General features: G+C 44.9%; 1 protein-coding gene across 1 annotated transcript in view; it reads right to left on the bottom strand.

The window, feature by feature from the left end:
- LOC147452380 (uncharacterized) overlaps positions 1 to 15,466 on the bottom strand; it is a 283,958-nt gene that overhangs the window by 109,350 nt on the left and 159,142 nt on the right. The window contains exons 25-28 of the mRNA XM_086518094.1: positions 14,651 to 15,082; positions 13,525 to 13,716; positions 13,024 to 13,443; positions 7,327 to 8,373 (exon numbers count right to left, since the gene is read on the bottom strand). Of these exons, the coding sequence (XP_086374220.1) occupies positions 7,327 to 8,373; positions 13,024 to 13,443; positions 13,525 to 13,716; positions 14,651 to 15,082 (2,091 nt within the window). The remainder of the gene's footprint in view (positions 1 to 7,326; positions 8,374 to 13,023; positions 13,444 to 13,524; positions 13,717 to 14,650; positions 15,083 to 15,466) is intronic.

Genomic DNA, 15,466 nt, shown 5'->3' with positions numbered 1-15,466 from the left:
AGTCTGGGGCTCCAACGGAGGAGGGATGGCAGCGACGACTACGTACAAGATAATGATAATGACTCAACGGCTACTACTCATATATACAATCATAAAGAGCCACCAACGGCTCATAAATGTCAGCCAACTAAGTGTGACCTGGCCACATGTCCACTAGGCCACCATCCGTATCCCTGCCACGTGTCACTGCCCAGAGTGTCCGTTTAATGTGAACAGACCAAACCAACTGTACTAACTGTAACTGTGTCCTGTAGCAGTGACACTGTAGCCTGCTACAGTAGTCGGCCTCATGTTTCCTTGGGTCCCATGGCAGCGGGTCCAGTGCGCTCTTTAGGTGACTGGTTAGAGTTCACAGGTTTGTCAAAGGAGGTGCAGGGTTTCCAGCTCTACAGGGCATGAGAGGGGTGCAGAGCATGTGCCAGGACATCTCAAAGTCAGTTCCAGCTGAGTGGCTCACGCCTCTCGAGCCAGTAGCACCTAGGTGGATGGGAGCCTTCACACGACTGGAGGTTCTCATCTCAGTCAGCAGGGCCTGCTCAGAGATTGTTCCACCCCTTTTCTTTGAGCTTCAGAGAGGGGGACGCCTTCAGAAAGGTGCAGTAGAGGCCCCACATGTGGCAGAGTGCTGTTTTCAGAGGATCCGAGTAGTGGGCATCTGTGGGAGGACTTGTGTCATAGATCCTGACCCCGCAGCTCTTGAGACTGGACATTGGAGGCTGTGGGCTTGGGAGTGTTGTCCACTGGCACGAGTACAGTGGGATCCTAGTGAGTGGCTATCGAGGGATCCCTTCTCTTCTGCAGACCATCCAAGGGTCCCGTTCTTTTAGTACACTGTTCGACTGGGTCGTCATATACTAGCACAAAGAGAGAGGCCCGCCCCGCTGCAGCACCTCATTGGCAGGAGGAGGGTCTCACAGCTGAGTTCTTGGCAGCATTTTGGGAGAGGTTGTGGGACTCTAGACAGCCGAGGCGAGTCACCTTGTTTCAGTGGCTGGTTGCACATAGAGCTACAGCAGTTGGGAGCTGGCTAGTGCATAGTGGTCTTTCGGCCGCATGTGCAGCTTGTGACCGTCTTGTGGAGAGTCAGCGTCACTGTCTTTGGGACTGTCCCTCGGCCCAGCAGGTGTGGCTACGAGTTCTTCAGCTGATGCCTGCTCTCTCCACGGCTCGACAGTACACTTGGGGAGCAGCGGCTTGGTCCACCCTCACGGGCCCGGCACTTGAGTTTGAGCTATCTTCCAACAGCAAGATGATAGTGATGCAGGAGGGGCGACCTACACTCCAGCCTGCTATACAGAGCTTACTCCACAGGAGTGGTGCAGTGAGAGAGAGGAGTGTTGGGAGCTCATCAGTGGCCTGACACTTTGGTTCATCTGGCGGGCCCGTTGCTTCCGCATCTTTGAGGCTCGTCCTTTGCCACCAGCAGAGACTATTCGCGATTTTTGGCTAGAGCTGATCCAGACTCTCAGAGGACAGCTCGAGGGACTACAAGGCAGCTCCGGCCGCATGCGGGAGCGCAGAGAGGCTTTCCTTCGACTCTAGCGCCTAGGCCTTTCTACACCATGGTCCAGGGTGTACTCCGATGGCACTACCGACCACCTGTGTGGCTTTTCCCTCCCCCCATTTCTTGATTTAGCCCCATTGTACATATGCTGGTTTTTTCATTGGGAGAGTCTCCCACCATGGTTGTTGTAGCCCTCTCTTGAAGAGGTGGTTGTAGCCCTATGGGCAGTTTCAGTAACTAATAGAAGGATCTTTTTCTCGGAAAAAAGAAATACCGAACGGGTGCCAAGGTTTGGGGCCAATACTCTCTGGGGTGGAATCTCGCCACTCCGTGTCGCGTGTTGTCTCTCTCTCTCTCAGTTCAGTTGTTAATGAAGTGCTAAATAACTGTTCAATCTGTTCTTTTCTATTGGCACGTGGTGCTCGCCTTGTGACAGTGGTATCAAAGCATCAAGCGTGTGCTTTTCTGAAAGCATACCGGTCCTACCAAAGAGCAGACACAGCAAGATCGCAATTCCAAAGTTCATCGGGCGCGCTCCGGTCTTCACCGCTCATGTCTTACAGGGCATAAGCCATTAAGATCACTTGCAAGAGAAGGATCCAAGATTTGTTTCGAGCTGCTGTTTTTGTCAGAGACAGTACCATGCAAATGTCAATAGCTACCAAGCCGCACACTTCCAACAACTTGGCAAGCTTTCAAGAAAAAATTTTGCCCGAAGTTATATGGTTTCTGACATCTTCCTTCAGAGTGCAACTTCTGGCATAGTGGGGTATTCTAAAATGCTTGCCATGGGAACCCTAGCAGATTATAACTTGAAGTTTCTCGACATCTCCCAGTAGATATCTCTTCACGATCAAATGACCTTGGAGGTCCAGTGCAATTACTATCTTGAGACTACCATCACCGCCAAAGAAACACTGTTTGTCCAAGAGCTGATGGACCATGTTGTGCTCGGCTACGACCCTATGGAATGAACCTAACCCTAGTTTTTTGGTGCACGTTTCAGGATGGAAAGTGAGTCGACTTTTCGAGCTCGATTGATGTCGAGATTGCTTTTTAAGTTTGAAATATGTTTGAAACTTGTTTGGTGATCCTGTTTGGAATTTGTTTGAAATGAATGGTATCTGTTTTGAACCTGTCTTGGTGCTGATTTGAATTGTTTGACTTTGGTTTTAATACTGGTTTCAATGGTTGGTGATTTTACTCCCGGGTGGAGAAGTGAGAAATACTGTTTTGGTATTGTTTGAACCTCAGAACGACGCAGGCGGATGCCTGGGGAGCGTTCTGTTGTATGCTAGAAAACCTCCGAACGACGCAGGCCGATGCATGGGGAGCGTTTGGTTGTATGCTTGAACCTCCAGACGACGCAGATTGCGGTCTGGGGAGTGTTTGGTTGTACAGTCCTCTGAGCTCATGGCCCGGACCTTTTTAGGTTATTTGCGGGGGAGTGACGAGGTAGTCGTTGAGTAGCTTCATACCGCAGACTGTTTGTCTCGGGAGAGTGCTCAGCGGCACTGTTTTTTTTGTCTTGTAACATGCATATGTAAGCATTTGTGTTGCAGTGTGATGTGTCAATTACTGAATATTCCTAATTGGATGAGATTGCATGGGTATGTAATTTTGGTGCATCAAGACACCACTGGATCAGTACGGTCTGGGTGTGATGGCTAATTTTACTATGCCGGAATATCAAGAGTTCCGATCTGGACGAGAGGAGAGCTAACTCCTTGATCAAAAGAGTCGAAAGGAGAAGCTAACTCCTTGATCAAAACAGCCGAAAGGAGAAGCTAACTCCTTAACAAAAAGAGCAAACTGATTGTCCCTCGGAATGACCCTCGGAAATTTTTGAGCTAACTTGTTGTTTTGCAGATATGCTGTAATCGCGGACGAGAGTTACTCTCTTTCAAGAAGGGGAGATGTCACAAACTGCTGACGTGTCAAAGCCTAAAGAATGGAACCAACTTACAGATGCCGATCGAGGGGCCTAAACCCTAAGAAGAACAAGTAACAGAAGAAGTCCTACCAACTTATGGGGACCCCGTCCGATGGGGCCCCAAGTGACATAAAGAATTAAAATAAAGAAGGACTCACATGCACACACGAAAATTGCGTAGCTGCTGACGACGTGGCAGATTTCCGAAAATTGCGTTGGCATGATGACGTGGCAAGCTATACGGATTTCTGTAAATTACGCTGGCAACTTTTTGCCATTGCTTTTGGACCAAAAGCTTTTGAGTTTGAAGGCTTTTCATGTAGAACTGCTTTTGGGGCCTAGGGCCTTTAAATATGAGGCTAGGGCTCATTCTCTGGCATGCTTCCTAGAGAAGGTGCAAAGTCTCAAGTACCGGCTTGTACTGTGTTGATGCAATATAAAGAAATACCGAAGGGGCGCCATGGTTTGGGGCCAATACTCTCTGCGGTGGAATCCCGCCACTCCGTGTCGTGTGTTGTCTCTCTCTCTCTCTCTCTCTCTCTCTCTCTCTCTCTCTCAGTTCAGTTGTTAATGAAGTGCTAAAAGTCTGTTCAATTTGTTCTTTTCTATTGGCATGTGGTGCCCATCTTGTGACAGCGAGACTTGTAACATTGTTCTTAAGTAGAGACTCAAGAGAGGCATGGCGACCCTTTCATGAGCACTCCCCTCCCCTAGTGATTACTTCCCTGATGTGTGGGGCCAGTATGAGACATCGTTATACACGGTTCCTGGACAGGACCCCCTTTCAGATCCTACAGAGCCAGGCCCAACTACGAGCACCTTCTTTACCACTGAGATGGTAAAGAGATCCATTGATAGGATGACGACCAAGAGGGCATGTGATCATGATGGTCTAGTAGCGGAGCATTTTATACATGCTAGGGATATGTTGGTAGAGGTTCTTGCAGTGTTATTTAATCGTGCCATGTGTGAGGGGTTTACTTGAGACTTGGAGGTTGTCTACTACTGTGCATATCTTCAAGGCAAGCGATCCTATAGAGCCTGGGAACTACCGTACTATTATGGTTGGACACACATTGCCACGGTTGTATTCATCCATTCTTGAGCAACTGTTGAGTAATTGGGCAGAGAGTGGGGGGGTACGAGCAAAGGGTCAGGCCGGTTTCAGGAGGGGTTTCTCCATTCTTGATCATATTCTGACACTCAGAGCCATCATTGAGGAGGGCAGGTCACATGGGAGACGGATTTATTGCAGCTTTGTGGATTTCCGCAAAGCATTTGACATGGTACCGAGAGCTCGACTCATGCGCAGACTGCAAGAGATGGGGGTGCCCATAGTGTTGATTTGGGGGATTATGGCTCTATACAGATCAATGATGGGACATGTACGCACTCAAGAAGGGGTATCTGATTTAGTTTACTCCACTATTGGGGTGAAATAGGGTTGCCCATTGTCTCCTACTCTATTTGATATGTACGTTGATGAGGTGTCTGATTACATTGACAAAGGGGATGATAGAAGTGCCCAGCAGGCAAGAAAGTGGATCCCATTGTTGAGGGAGAGGGTGATAGAGGTGCACAACTGGCAAGGACATGGATTCCACTATTGTAATATGCTGATAAAGTAGTGTTGATCTCCGACTCTCTGGAAGGGATGCAACGTCACTTGGATGCTTTGCATAGGTTTGCCCACGATAGTGGTTTGTCCGTCAACCTTGGTAAAACCAAGGTTATGGTGTTTAACACCACCACACAGTGGACCAGGAGATCAGTACCCGCATTCACATATTGCTATGAGAGTATAAATATGCTTACACCTACCTTGGGGTGGTCTTTAGTGGACCAACATTTTCATTGAGGAGAGCAACAGAGACTAGACTGACCAGAGCATATGCAACATTGGGTGGATTGGAGAGGATGTGTTCACAGATTCAATTTCAGGAGCCTCAGATGAAGCTCTTGCCTTTTGACACTCTGATGGCTTCCGCATTGCTCTATGGAGTTCAGATATGGGGACCTTCATTGGACCATCACGGGAGGTTGGGCCGCACTGATGGATGGGGAGACATGGAGAAGCCTCTCGTTTTTATAATCACACAGATTATTAGAGCCAAGGCTTCAATACCACATGACATTATTTGAGCAGAGCTAACTGCCCCCCCCACTAGTGCCTAGCATTGGAGTCCTCTCGACAGTTAGCTATGCATGGAGATACAACATGCTGGTATGGGGAGATGACATCATGGTTTCAGATACATGGGTTCAACATGGACAGATTGCCCCCCTTCCAGTGCTTATTGGATGCACCCTCTCCGTCTCTTACACAGTCCGCAAGGACTTGATTCAGCTACATACCAGAAGGACTTGGATATAACTGGCACGGGAGCTGGGCACGAAGATGGATTTCTATAGAGAGCATCATCTCCAGCTTACTGAGGATGGTTTTGTGATGAGGCCCAGATACATGGACACCCACTTATCTCATGGGATAGGATGTGCTATTGGCCAGATACGCACATCTTCACACCAGCTCCGGATCCAGTTGCGGATCGAGACTAGTAGATACGATGGAGTACCAACAGAGGCCTGGACATGACCCCTATGTCACATGGGGCCTGAGACAGAGTTGCACTTCACATGCCACTACCCACTTTACTGTGAGATATGAGGCCACTTTCGTTGCCTGTTCAGAGAGGGCTTTGGACCACTCTCTAGAGTCATAAGGTATGAGGACCAAAGATGTTTGGGACTGTTTTTGCTCGAGTTATGTAGACACAGAGAGATCCTGATGAGAGGAGAGGCTAGCCAGGCTTAGAGACGGATCGCAGACTTCTTTAAAGCGGACATTGGGCAGTTGGAGGAGCATCTACCACAACAGAGCTCACTTTCTCCTCACACGAGAGGCACGCTGATCAATAGAGCGACCGAGCTAGGGAGATCTAGATGCCACAACTGTGGAGGAATACACAGCATCGACGGAGGCTGCACGAGAGGGTTCGGATCACTTTGGTCCGACATGCACGACACCCGATCAGACTACTGACCATGGAGGAGATTGATGAGATCCGCCAGCCACCGATGATGGATCTCCTGTGATTTAGCTCTTTTGAGGATTGTACACCCTGCTCATCTTGTACAGCCTTTGTATCAGCTCTTACCCATTATATCCCCCCACACCCACCCACCCACATTGTGTTATGTTAGCCCTCAGTCACTACTTTCACCAATCCCCCCCCTCCTCCATATCTACACAATTCCAGCTAGCTGCTTAGTTCACATCTAGCAGTTTAGGATTCTTTAGTACCCCTTTTTTCAGTACCTTTTATTTTTGGTACTCAGACATTGTATCAGACTCACCACGTTGTAACTTTTCGGTCTCATAGATCATTTTGGCCTTTCGAAGATGTTAATGTAACATTCATTTCATTTCTCTCTCACATAGGCCTTTGAAGACGTTAACATAACATTTCATTTGTCTCTCTAAATACACAATCTGTACATGACCAAGTGCGCACAAAAATGGGTGAAGCCATGTCAAAAGCTAGAAACAATCATAGAAAACCTCAATGTCTCCCAAATGGAAACAATCACGAAGAGATTGAAGGAGCTGAGTACGAAAGTATGGGTAGAGTAAAGCTAAATAATTGCTACCCCGCCCCCCCTCTATTAGACATTAAGTTTGTAGATGTCTACACAACATTTTCAAAAGTTCGCATGCCACACGCATACACAGCATGCCTACATAAATGCTTGGTCTTCTAATGTTGCTTATCCACAAAACCACACCATTTGATAAATGCTATGTCATTTATACGAATTTCACGAAAGGATAAAGGTTTGGCAACATAAATGTTGCAGAATCTTATATGAGTAGAGTAAAGATACAAACCTGAAATACACGCATTGCTTCATGGAGCCACAAGGAAACTATAGACGTTTCTGACTCCGTATGTTTAGGATCAGCTCGAAGGACACCTTGAATCACCTTACTCAGATCTCGTAAATTAAATGTATAATGTGATTTTGAAGGTGTCGGCAACAACTCTTTCCTGATAGAGTTATATATCTCAATTGTTCCAGTAACAATGTTCTTACCAACTTCTTGCACCGCATGAGAAAACTTGGCCAATAGAGTTGCATCCAGGATGGTATTGAATATAAGAAATAAGCTCTCATCAGACATTTCATTGAAAGACAAGACGTTAAAATGGCGCAAAAATCGATTTGTGACTACATTACGGCCTCCTCCTGGAGGGCCCATACAACCCACAAACTGGATGTCAACCAAGGTGCGAAAAGCACAAGGTGGCTTTCTCTCATACCATCCCTTGTGATCCATCCATTGCCGAAGAATTTCAATGGGTGGTTGAGCAAAATACTTCTCTCTCTGTGGCATGTTCAAATCGTCTACAAAAATAACAAACCGCTTCGTTGGTGGTGGCCCATATACCCCTTTTCTTCGCTTTTCTGTTTTTGAATCTATAAGGTCCTGTGTCTGATTTGCACTTGTTCGAGCAGAAAAATTAATAAAAATAGGCACAAATGACTGGTTCAAGTCATTTAGAAGTTTATCTTGTACAACGAGAGTTTTTCCAGTCCCTGTTTCTCCTACACATAATACATGTTTGCCAATCTCTATCAACGATTGCAGCACATACTTTGACCTCACTGAATCAGCTGTGGGTACAATAAGCTCAGAGAATGGTTTGTCAGGGTTGCAGATATATTTAGGGATTGTTTGCATCCAATCAACCCAATCCATAGTATTCTGATCAAAACAGTAGCCAAAAACATCCAGCTCATCCGGTGGTGGCTTTTCCAAATGTAAATCAGCAAGGCTGTCCCGAAGATAAGAATCAAACTTTGTACGGCTGTCATTATCACAAGTTGCTCCCGCTGACCATATCAAAGCGAACAGAAAGAGAGGCTCCACCACCTGCGTCAGATTCAACATCCAACCCAGAAGTTATCCATATCAAACATTTGGACCATCCACTGTTAATTCTCTCTAGATATTGATGCAAATGTAGATAGCAAGCTGCAGCTTTTTCAGCCAAAAAACACTAATCAAATTAATGAAGCAGCTCAATTAAAGTTGCCAAACCTCTCTACACATGGGTAGCAATATATCTCATATATGTGCATGAATCTGTAAACAAATCAGCTCTAATGACCTCCGTCCAACATACATAAAAAGTATACATACATACCCTAAGAACATCCAAAAGTCTGACCTGACAAAAGACGAAAAAGGCTAAAACACTAGCATGAAATACACAATCAAGAGGCAAACATGTAAGAACTGACGCTGTGGGCTTGGGAGAGTTGTCCACTGGCACGAGTGCAGTGGGATCTTAGAGTGGTTTTGGAGGGACCCTTTCTTCTCAGCCGACCATCCAGGCTTCCCTTTCTTTCAGTACACTGTTCGACTGGGACGTTACATACTAGCAGCACACAGAGAGGCTCGTCCTGCTGCAACACCACATTGACAGGAGGAGGGTCTCACAGCTGAGTTATTGACAGCTTTTTGGGTGAGGTTGTGGGACACCACATAGCTGCGGCGAGTCACGTTGTTCGAGTGGCTGGTTGCACATAGAGCTACAACAATGGGAAGCTGGCTTGTACATAGTGGCCTCTCGGCAGCATGTGTAGCTTGTGACCATCCTTTGGAGAGTCAATGTCACTATCTTTGGGACTGCCCTATGGCACAACAAGTTTGGCTTCGGGTCCTTCGACTGATGCCAACTCTTTCCACAGCACGGCAGTACACTTGGGGGAAGCTGCTTGGTCCACTCTCACGGGCCTTGCAGTACAATTTGAGCTATCCTCCACAACAGGATGATCGTGATACAGGGGGGTCGACTTACACTTTAGCCTGCTACAGCGCTTACTCCACAGATGTGGTGTAGTGAGAGAGACGTGTGTTGGGAGCTCATCTGTGGCGTGGCACTTTGGTTCATCTCGCGGGCCTGCTACTTCTGCATCTTTGAGGCTTGCCTTATGCCACCAGGGGAGACTGTTCAAGATTTTTGGCTAGAGATGATCCATACTCTCAAGGGACAGTTCGCGAGATTCCAGGGCAGCTCTGACCGCATGTGGGAGCGTAGAGAGGCATTCCTTCGACTTTGGCACCCTGGGCCTTTCTTCACCACGGTCCACGGTTTGCTCAGATGGCACTACCGTCCCCCTATGTGGCTATCCCTCCTCCCATCTCCTGATTTAGCCTCATTGTACATATGCTGTTGAGTCTCCCCTTATGATTGTTGTAGCCCTCTCTAGTAGAGGTGGTTATAGCCCTATGGGCAGTTTCATTAGCTAATAGAAGGATCTCTCTCTCGGAAAAAAAAAAAGAAGTTGTTTGATAGGCCCACAACACCCCATGGATAGCCTAAGGAAACCTATGAGGATGTAGATAGCATGTCTTCTTGAGAAAAGGCAATAGCACTTTATTTATGCCCTCTATCTGACCATTTACATGAGGGTAATAGGAGTAAGATTTCGTGTACATCACTTGATAATTCTAAAAGATAGTGTCCAACAACTCGTTCACAAAGTGAGAACCTCTATCACTTATAACCTCTAAAAGACCGCCATATCTACAGAAAATGTATTCATACATAAACTTTGCCACAATCGTTGCAGTGCATTGTTTTGCTTCAACCTCCGTCCACTTAGTGGCATAGTCAATAGCCACCAATAAATTCTTGGCTTGATCTAGATGTGGAGTAGGGTGGATAGTGCCAAAAAAATCTATGCCCCATTGATCGCCATCAAACGGTTCGCTTGACGGGTCGGTTTCAGAGCACATCTCTAGCAGGTGTCACAATTCTTAGCATAAAGCACCACATCTTTGAACATGAAGGGCCACCATAACCCACTTTGTAGTATACGTTCAATAGTGATATGGCCAAGGTAATGCTTACCTAAGAGTCCATTATTTATATTATCTAGAATAGCCTAGACTTCGTGGGGACTGATACAACTTCGCAAAATTCAATCTCGGTCATCCCTGTATAGGCGACCCCCAATGAGAGTGAATGGCTTGCTTTTGAGGAGGAGGCACCTCTTTTCTAAGGGCTAAGCTCTCCAGGTAAAAAGGACCTATAGAGAGCAACTGGAGAACATGAGTGTATCACTCAGGGGTAACATCTACCTTAGAGAGAAAACCATCTAGTAGGTCATCATCAATTCCAGAGGTTGGCTCTGTAGAGTCTACTCTAGACAAATGGTCAACCATCACATGTGTTTTGCATACTCGGAGGAGAATATCAAAGTCAAATTTATGAAACAGCAGCAACCACCTCCAAACCCTTCTTGCCATTTGAGGCTTATTTAATAGGTACTTCATAGGATAATGATTATGAAGTGAGCTTCTAACAACTAGTGCCAAAATTTTTGAAGAGCATACACTATAGATGAACCTTCCCTCTGTAGTGTTGTAGTTCCGCTCTGCTTTAGTGAGAAGTCGCCTTGCATAATAGATTGGCCTCTCCATATTATACTCCTTACTCAATTGTGTCACACTATACCCACAACACTGAGACTTGCATCCGTATGTACATGGTTTATGTGCTGGACCAATTGGGAGCCACCAAAATAGGAGTGTCACTAAGGCGCTTCTTAAGATAGGTGAAAACTTGATCTTCAGATTGCGTCCATCGGAAAGGTGCTATTTTACTAGTAAGCCTAGTAAGAGAGCAATCTGTATGTGAATACATCCTAGTAAATCGCAAGTTATACCCAATATGACCAACAAAATTCTGAACTCCCTTAGAGCTAATAGGAGCAGGCAAGCACATAATAGCTATATAACCTTATCAGAATCAAGGGCTAACCCTTAAGCAGAAACCACATGGCCTAAAAGAGTGCCTTGAGTCGCTAGAAAACGACACTTGTTGTACGGTTTCATCAATTCCGAGAGATCTGTGTTTACATTTCCTAAAACGGGACACTTCAAACATCATGTAAGAGAGTGGAGACACTTAGCCACATTTTCATAAAGAGCTAGATAGCAGAGAAGGAAACACTTTCTGAAGCACGCAAGATGCATGCACAGATGTGGAGCACACACCAAGAGAACAGAGATAGGTTGGCCATAACATGCAATTTGTAGTAGCCCCTTATTCTTTGTATTGAGAGAAAAATTAGTATGTGTATCAGTTCATTAGGGTAGCTTGGTGGTCGGACACATGGCCCTTGACCCAAAAATCTCCAGCTTAGAGACCAATGTGCCTTTAAGCAAAGGAGTAGCATTGGACATTATACTCAAGAAGATTTTACTTGCATTCCTTAGTAGTACATGCACTCTTCGAGAACTACAAAGAGGACCATAGAGATGATTTGGAAAAACTACCCCATAGACCAGCTTGGTTGTTCCAGACGTCCTTGGCCTTGGAGATCTATGCATAGACGGTGTGCACACATGAGGATACAGGGTCTTGTCCCTCGAGACCAGGTGAGACCTCCCCGGCTTTTCACCATGGAGGAGATTGATGCTATGCTGCAGCGGGGTATGCGAGAGTTCATAGGATGACTTATCGTTTTTGCCCCTCCTTTTAGTGTGTCCTCCTCATTACCATACCCTCATTCTACAATTGTAACATGAGATTGTATCCTACTTGCGTACCAGCTTTATTACCTTTCCTACTGGGATTGTTTTAGGATCTAGGATGTTTCCTTTTGTGCTTTATCTTAGATGATTGTAACACATATGATATGGTTGTAACTTTTGTTCTCATAGACTATTTTGGCCTTTCAAAGATATTAATATTTCATTTCTGCGGGCTGAATTTGCCTATGAGAAAATGGTGTACATGTGGGTATCCAAGCAAAAAAGACGGAAGTGCTGAAAATAAACCTGCTACAAAACAAAATAGACTGACATGGGGATGTGTGTATATGTGCATGAGGGGTGAGGGGAATGGAGCTCCAACTCTAATGGTGTGGAATAACATGCATAGGGGAGTACACCATGATATGCAGAGGGCCAGATAATGAGAAAGCATGAGAGGGCCAGCTATACATTGAGGAGACATGGATGCCCATGAAGATGCTTCAATAAAAAGAAGCATCCCTTGGGACCAAGATTTATGCATACTTGAACATAATACATTGGGGATGATTGGTCAACTTTCCTTCCAACTCGCATCACCAACTTGACTTCGTTTGTTAGAAGACATATTTGTCCCCATAAGACATTATAGTCAGAACAATTCTATGACACAACTTCACCTACAGTGATGATCATGCTCCTGAACTGGTGATGAAGGACGTACACCTTGATTGGCATGCTAGCTGTTACAAATGAACAAGGAACCATGCATACAGAGGAATGAGTGCGATGCACATGAACCGTAGTTACAGGTCAGGTCTCCGTTCCCCGTTCTTATTCCAACTTTCTGTTCCAAATCCCCGTTCCGTGTTTCAAACATGAGTATCTATAACAAGAAATGGCACTTCATGGTGGTTGCTGTTCCCCATTCCCTATTCCGATTTTCTGTTGCAGGTAACTATGACATGAACCTTTCTTTTTGTATAACTAATATACAAGCCACAGATCTTAATAACAAGAAAGAGGTTCACATACTTGCGAGAGCTTTTGGAGCTCCTCCTCCTTCAGTTGAGAATTGTCCTTGTTGTAAGGAGCCAATAGACTGTCCATGATACTGAATAAGCTCAGAACTAGGTTGTCTTCTGTTGTAGCAACAGTCTGCTTGAGTGACTTTTTCACTAGCCTCACGGTTCCGACAACTAGTTCTTTGAATAAGAAGTGCAGTTTGTCTTTATGAGATGCTACAGCAGGTACGACCCTTTGTATCCAAGAGGTAAAAAGTACATCCACCCCTCTTGAGCTAGGCTCCATGTAGACCATGCCGCATCTACTCACTGTTGCTGGTGAGGCCACTGCAAGGTCTTCAACCTCAAACATCATTGTCATCACAGGTGACATTTGAATGATTTCACCGCTTACTAGACACAGTTTCTTATTGTCATCAAGCACAGTATTCTGCACAAAACAAACGCCCAATTATCACTTTGCTCCATAACCTGCATTTTACATTGTGGTGGTTTCAAAGCAGAATGGCACCATGTTTTCTATCCAAATAGCATCCACAGGGCCATCGAACATTAACCACTTTTTATCAGGTGATGGCTCCTCAGCCAGTTCACGCATGTAGCATGCAAGAACTCCATCGGTCCACTCATGTGTATTCTCATCAAAATCTCCGTAAAGCTGTCCCATTGTGATAGACTTGGGATTCAAGCAAACAGTCTTAACCTGCAGCTCAACAAACAACTTCATCAAGTAGATATTGTAGCCTAGAAAATTCAATCCCCTTCTACAAATTAGCATCAAACCAAACAAACAGATGTTTTGGCAATATGAACATTTTTTCTTTTGCATTGATATTATCTATGGACTATAAACGTTTTACAGGTAAAACAGCTTCAAAGGATCAAATAAGAGCCATTAATTAGAGCAGGAAACAAAGATTGTGATACATCTTCTTCCTCCTTTCCAACTTTCATTACCTGCTCCTACACATTACTATGTCTATTCAAAAAGTAGTCCTTAGAAAATCCAGTATGTATCAACACAACACTGCATCTCTATGTGACACAAAAGTGAAAAGTAGGTATAGGGTAATGCACACAATTTAACTTGAACCGCAATCTGTTTTCCCAGCACCATGATATCCAGTCAGTCAGACTAGGCTGATAATACTACAAGAAGTACTGCTGTGGAGTCAGGAAAGTTCTTGTGCACTTAAGGATGTTGGGAAGTATACCTTGGGATGCATGGTAGAATAAGACCCCAGACATGTAATTGGCTGTTAGCCTAATGAATCATGTTGCTAGATGGAGAAACTGGTGGGCTAGGAGTCCCACAGCGATTGGTGTCATATCAGAGGACAACCATTGAGACTTAAAGTGCAGAAGGATTCTGCAGTCACTCTTTCTTTGGGACCAGGAGAGCAGAGGAGAGATTGTTTCACTAACACCTTGACACACAATCCATCTCTGTTGAGATAAGGAATGGTTAGTCTAGGTGGAAATATTCTGTACTATCCTACGGTCTTCCAGTGATGCTTTCAGATTCGCTTTTTTTCTGTGAAAATTCTTTCACAAAATGGCAGAAACGAGGCTTTCCCTTAGCTGAATTTTATTTAGAAAATTTGTAACATGAATGAACCTTAAATCATAGAACGTACCTTCTGATAAGTTGTTGATCCCTCAGTATTTAGTAAAGTCATTGCCATTGCGAGTGATCGATAGCACATGGTTTTCCCACCTCCTGTTGGCCCAACTAGCATAAGACCATGCCTCACTAGAGTTGTCTCGTACAATTGAATAACTTTTGTTGTGAATGCTTCAACCGGCTGAATATTAAGTTCAGAGCAAACTGAGGACAAAGCTTTCAGAAGGTCATCATAGCTTATTTGGGGAGGCTGTACTCCTGGGAAAAGATCTGTTATGATGCCAGCAAAAAGAGGCAGATCTTGACTTAAAAATTTTGGCACGTTCACATCGCGAAGCCCTCTCAGCAATAGAACATCTTCATTCTCATCAGGATAAGCACGCTTTAGATTGCCTGCTGCCACAATCACACTCTTGACTGCCCTCATACCATAATCATAATGGTCCTATGACACATGCACCAGTAAAACTCAGCTTAAAATGTAGTGAGCATCCTATTTATGGAAAACAGGGGGATGCTAAAAAGAAAAGGAAATTGAAAAAACGACGACTTTGAGGGAATTTGTCATAAACAGTAAGAACGTGAAAGAGAAACGGAAACAGAAACAGCAAATAAAACCTATGGGGGAAAGGCCAAAAGTGGAATTTGACGAAGTTTTTATATGTATACTGAATGCAATGCATACATCAGATTCCCATCAGTGTCTTGACACATGAAAAACTAATAAAATTGGAGTTATAAGGTGTTACTGACAACTGTAGGGATGCAAAAATGAATTAAATAAAAACAGAAAAAAAACTTCCGTGGAAATGGTGAAACGGCCAAAATA

This window comes from Adiantum capillus-veneris, chromosome 8, assembly GCF_014529385.1.
Source record: "Adiantum capillus-veneris isolate H3 chromosome 8, ASM1452938v2, whole genome shotgun sequence".
NCBI classification, from domain to species: Eukaryota; Viridiplantae; Streptophyta; class Polypodiopsida; order Polypodiales; family Pteridaceae; genus Adiantum; species Adiantum capillus-veneris.
Note: the sequence above shows the minus strand (reverse complement) of the source record. Positions and strands in the feature narration are given on the sequence as shown.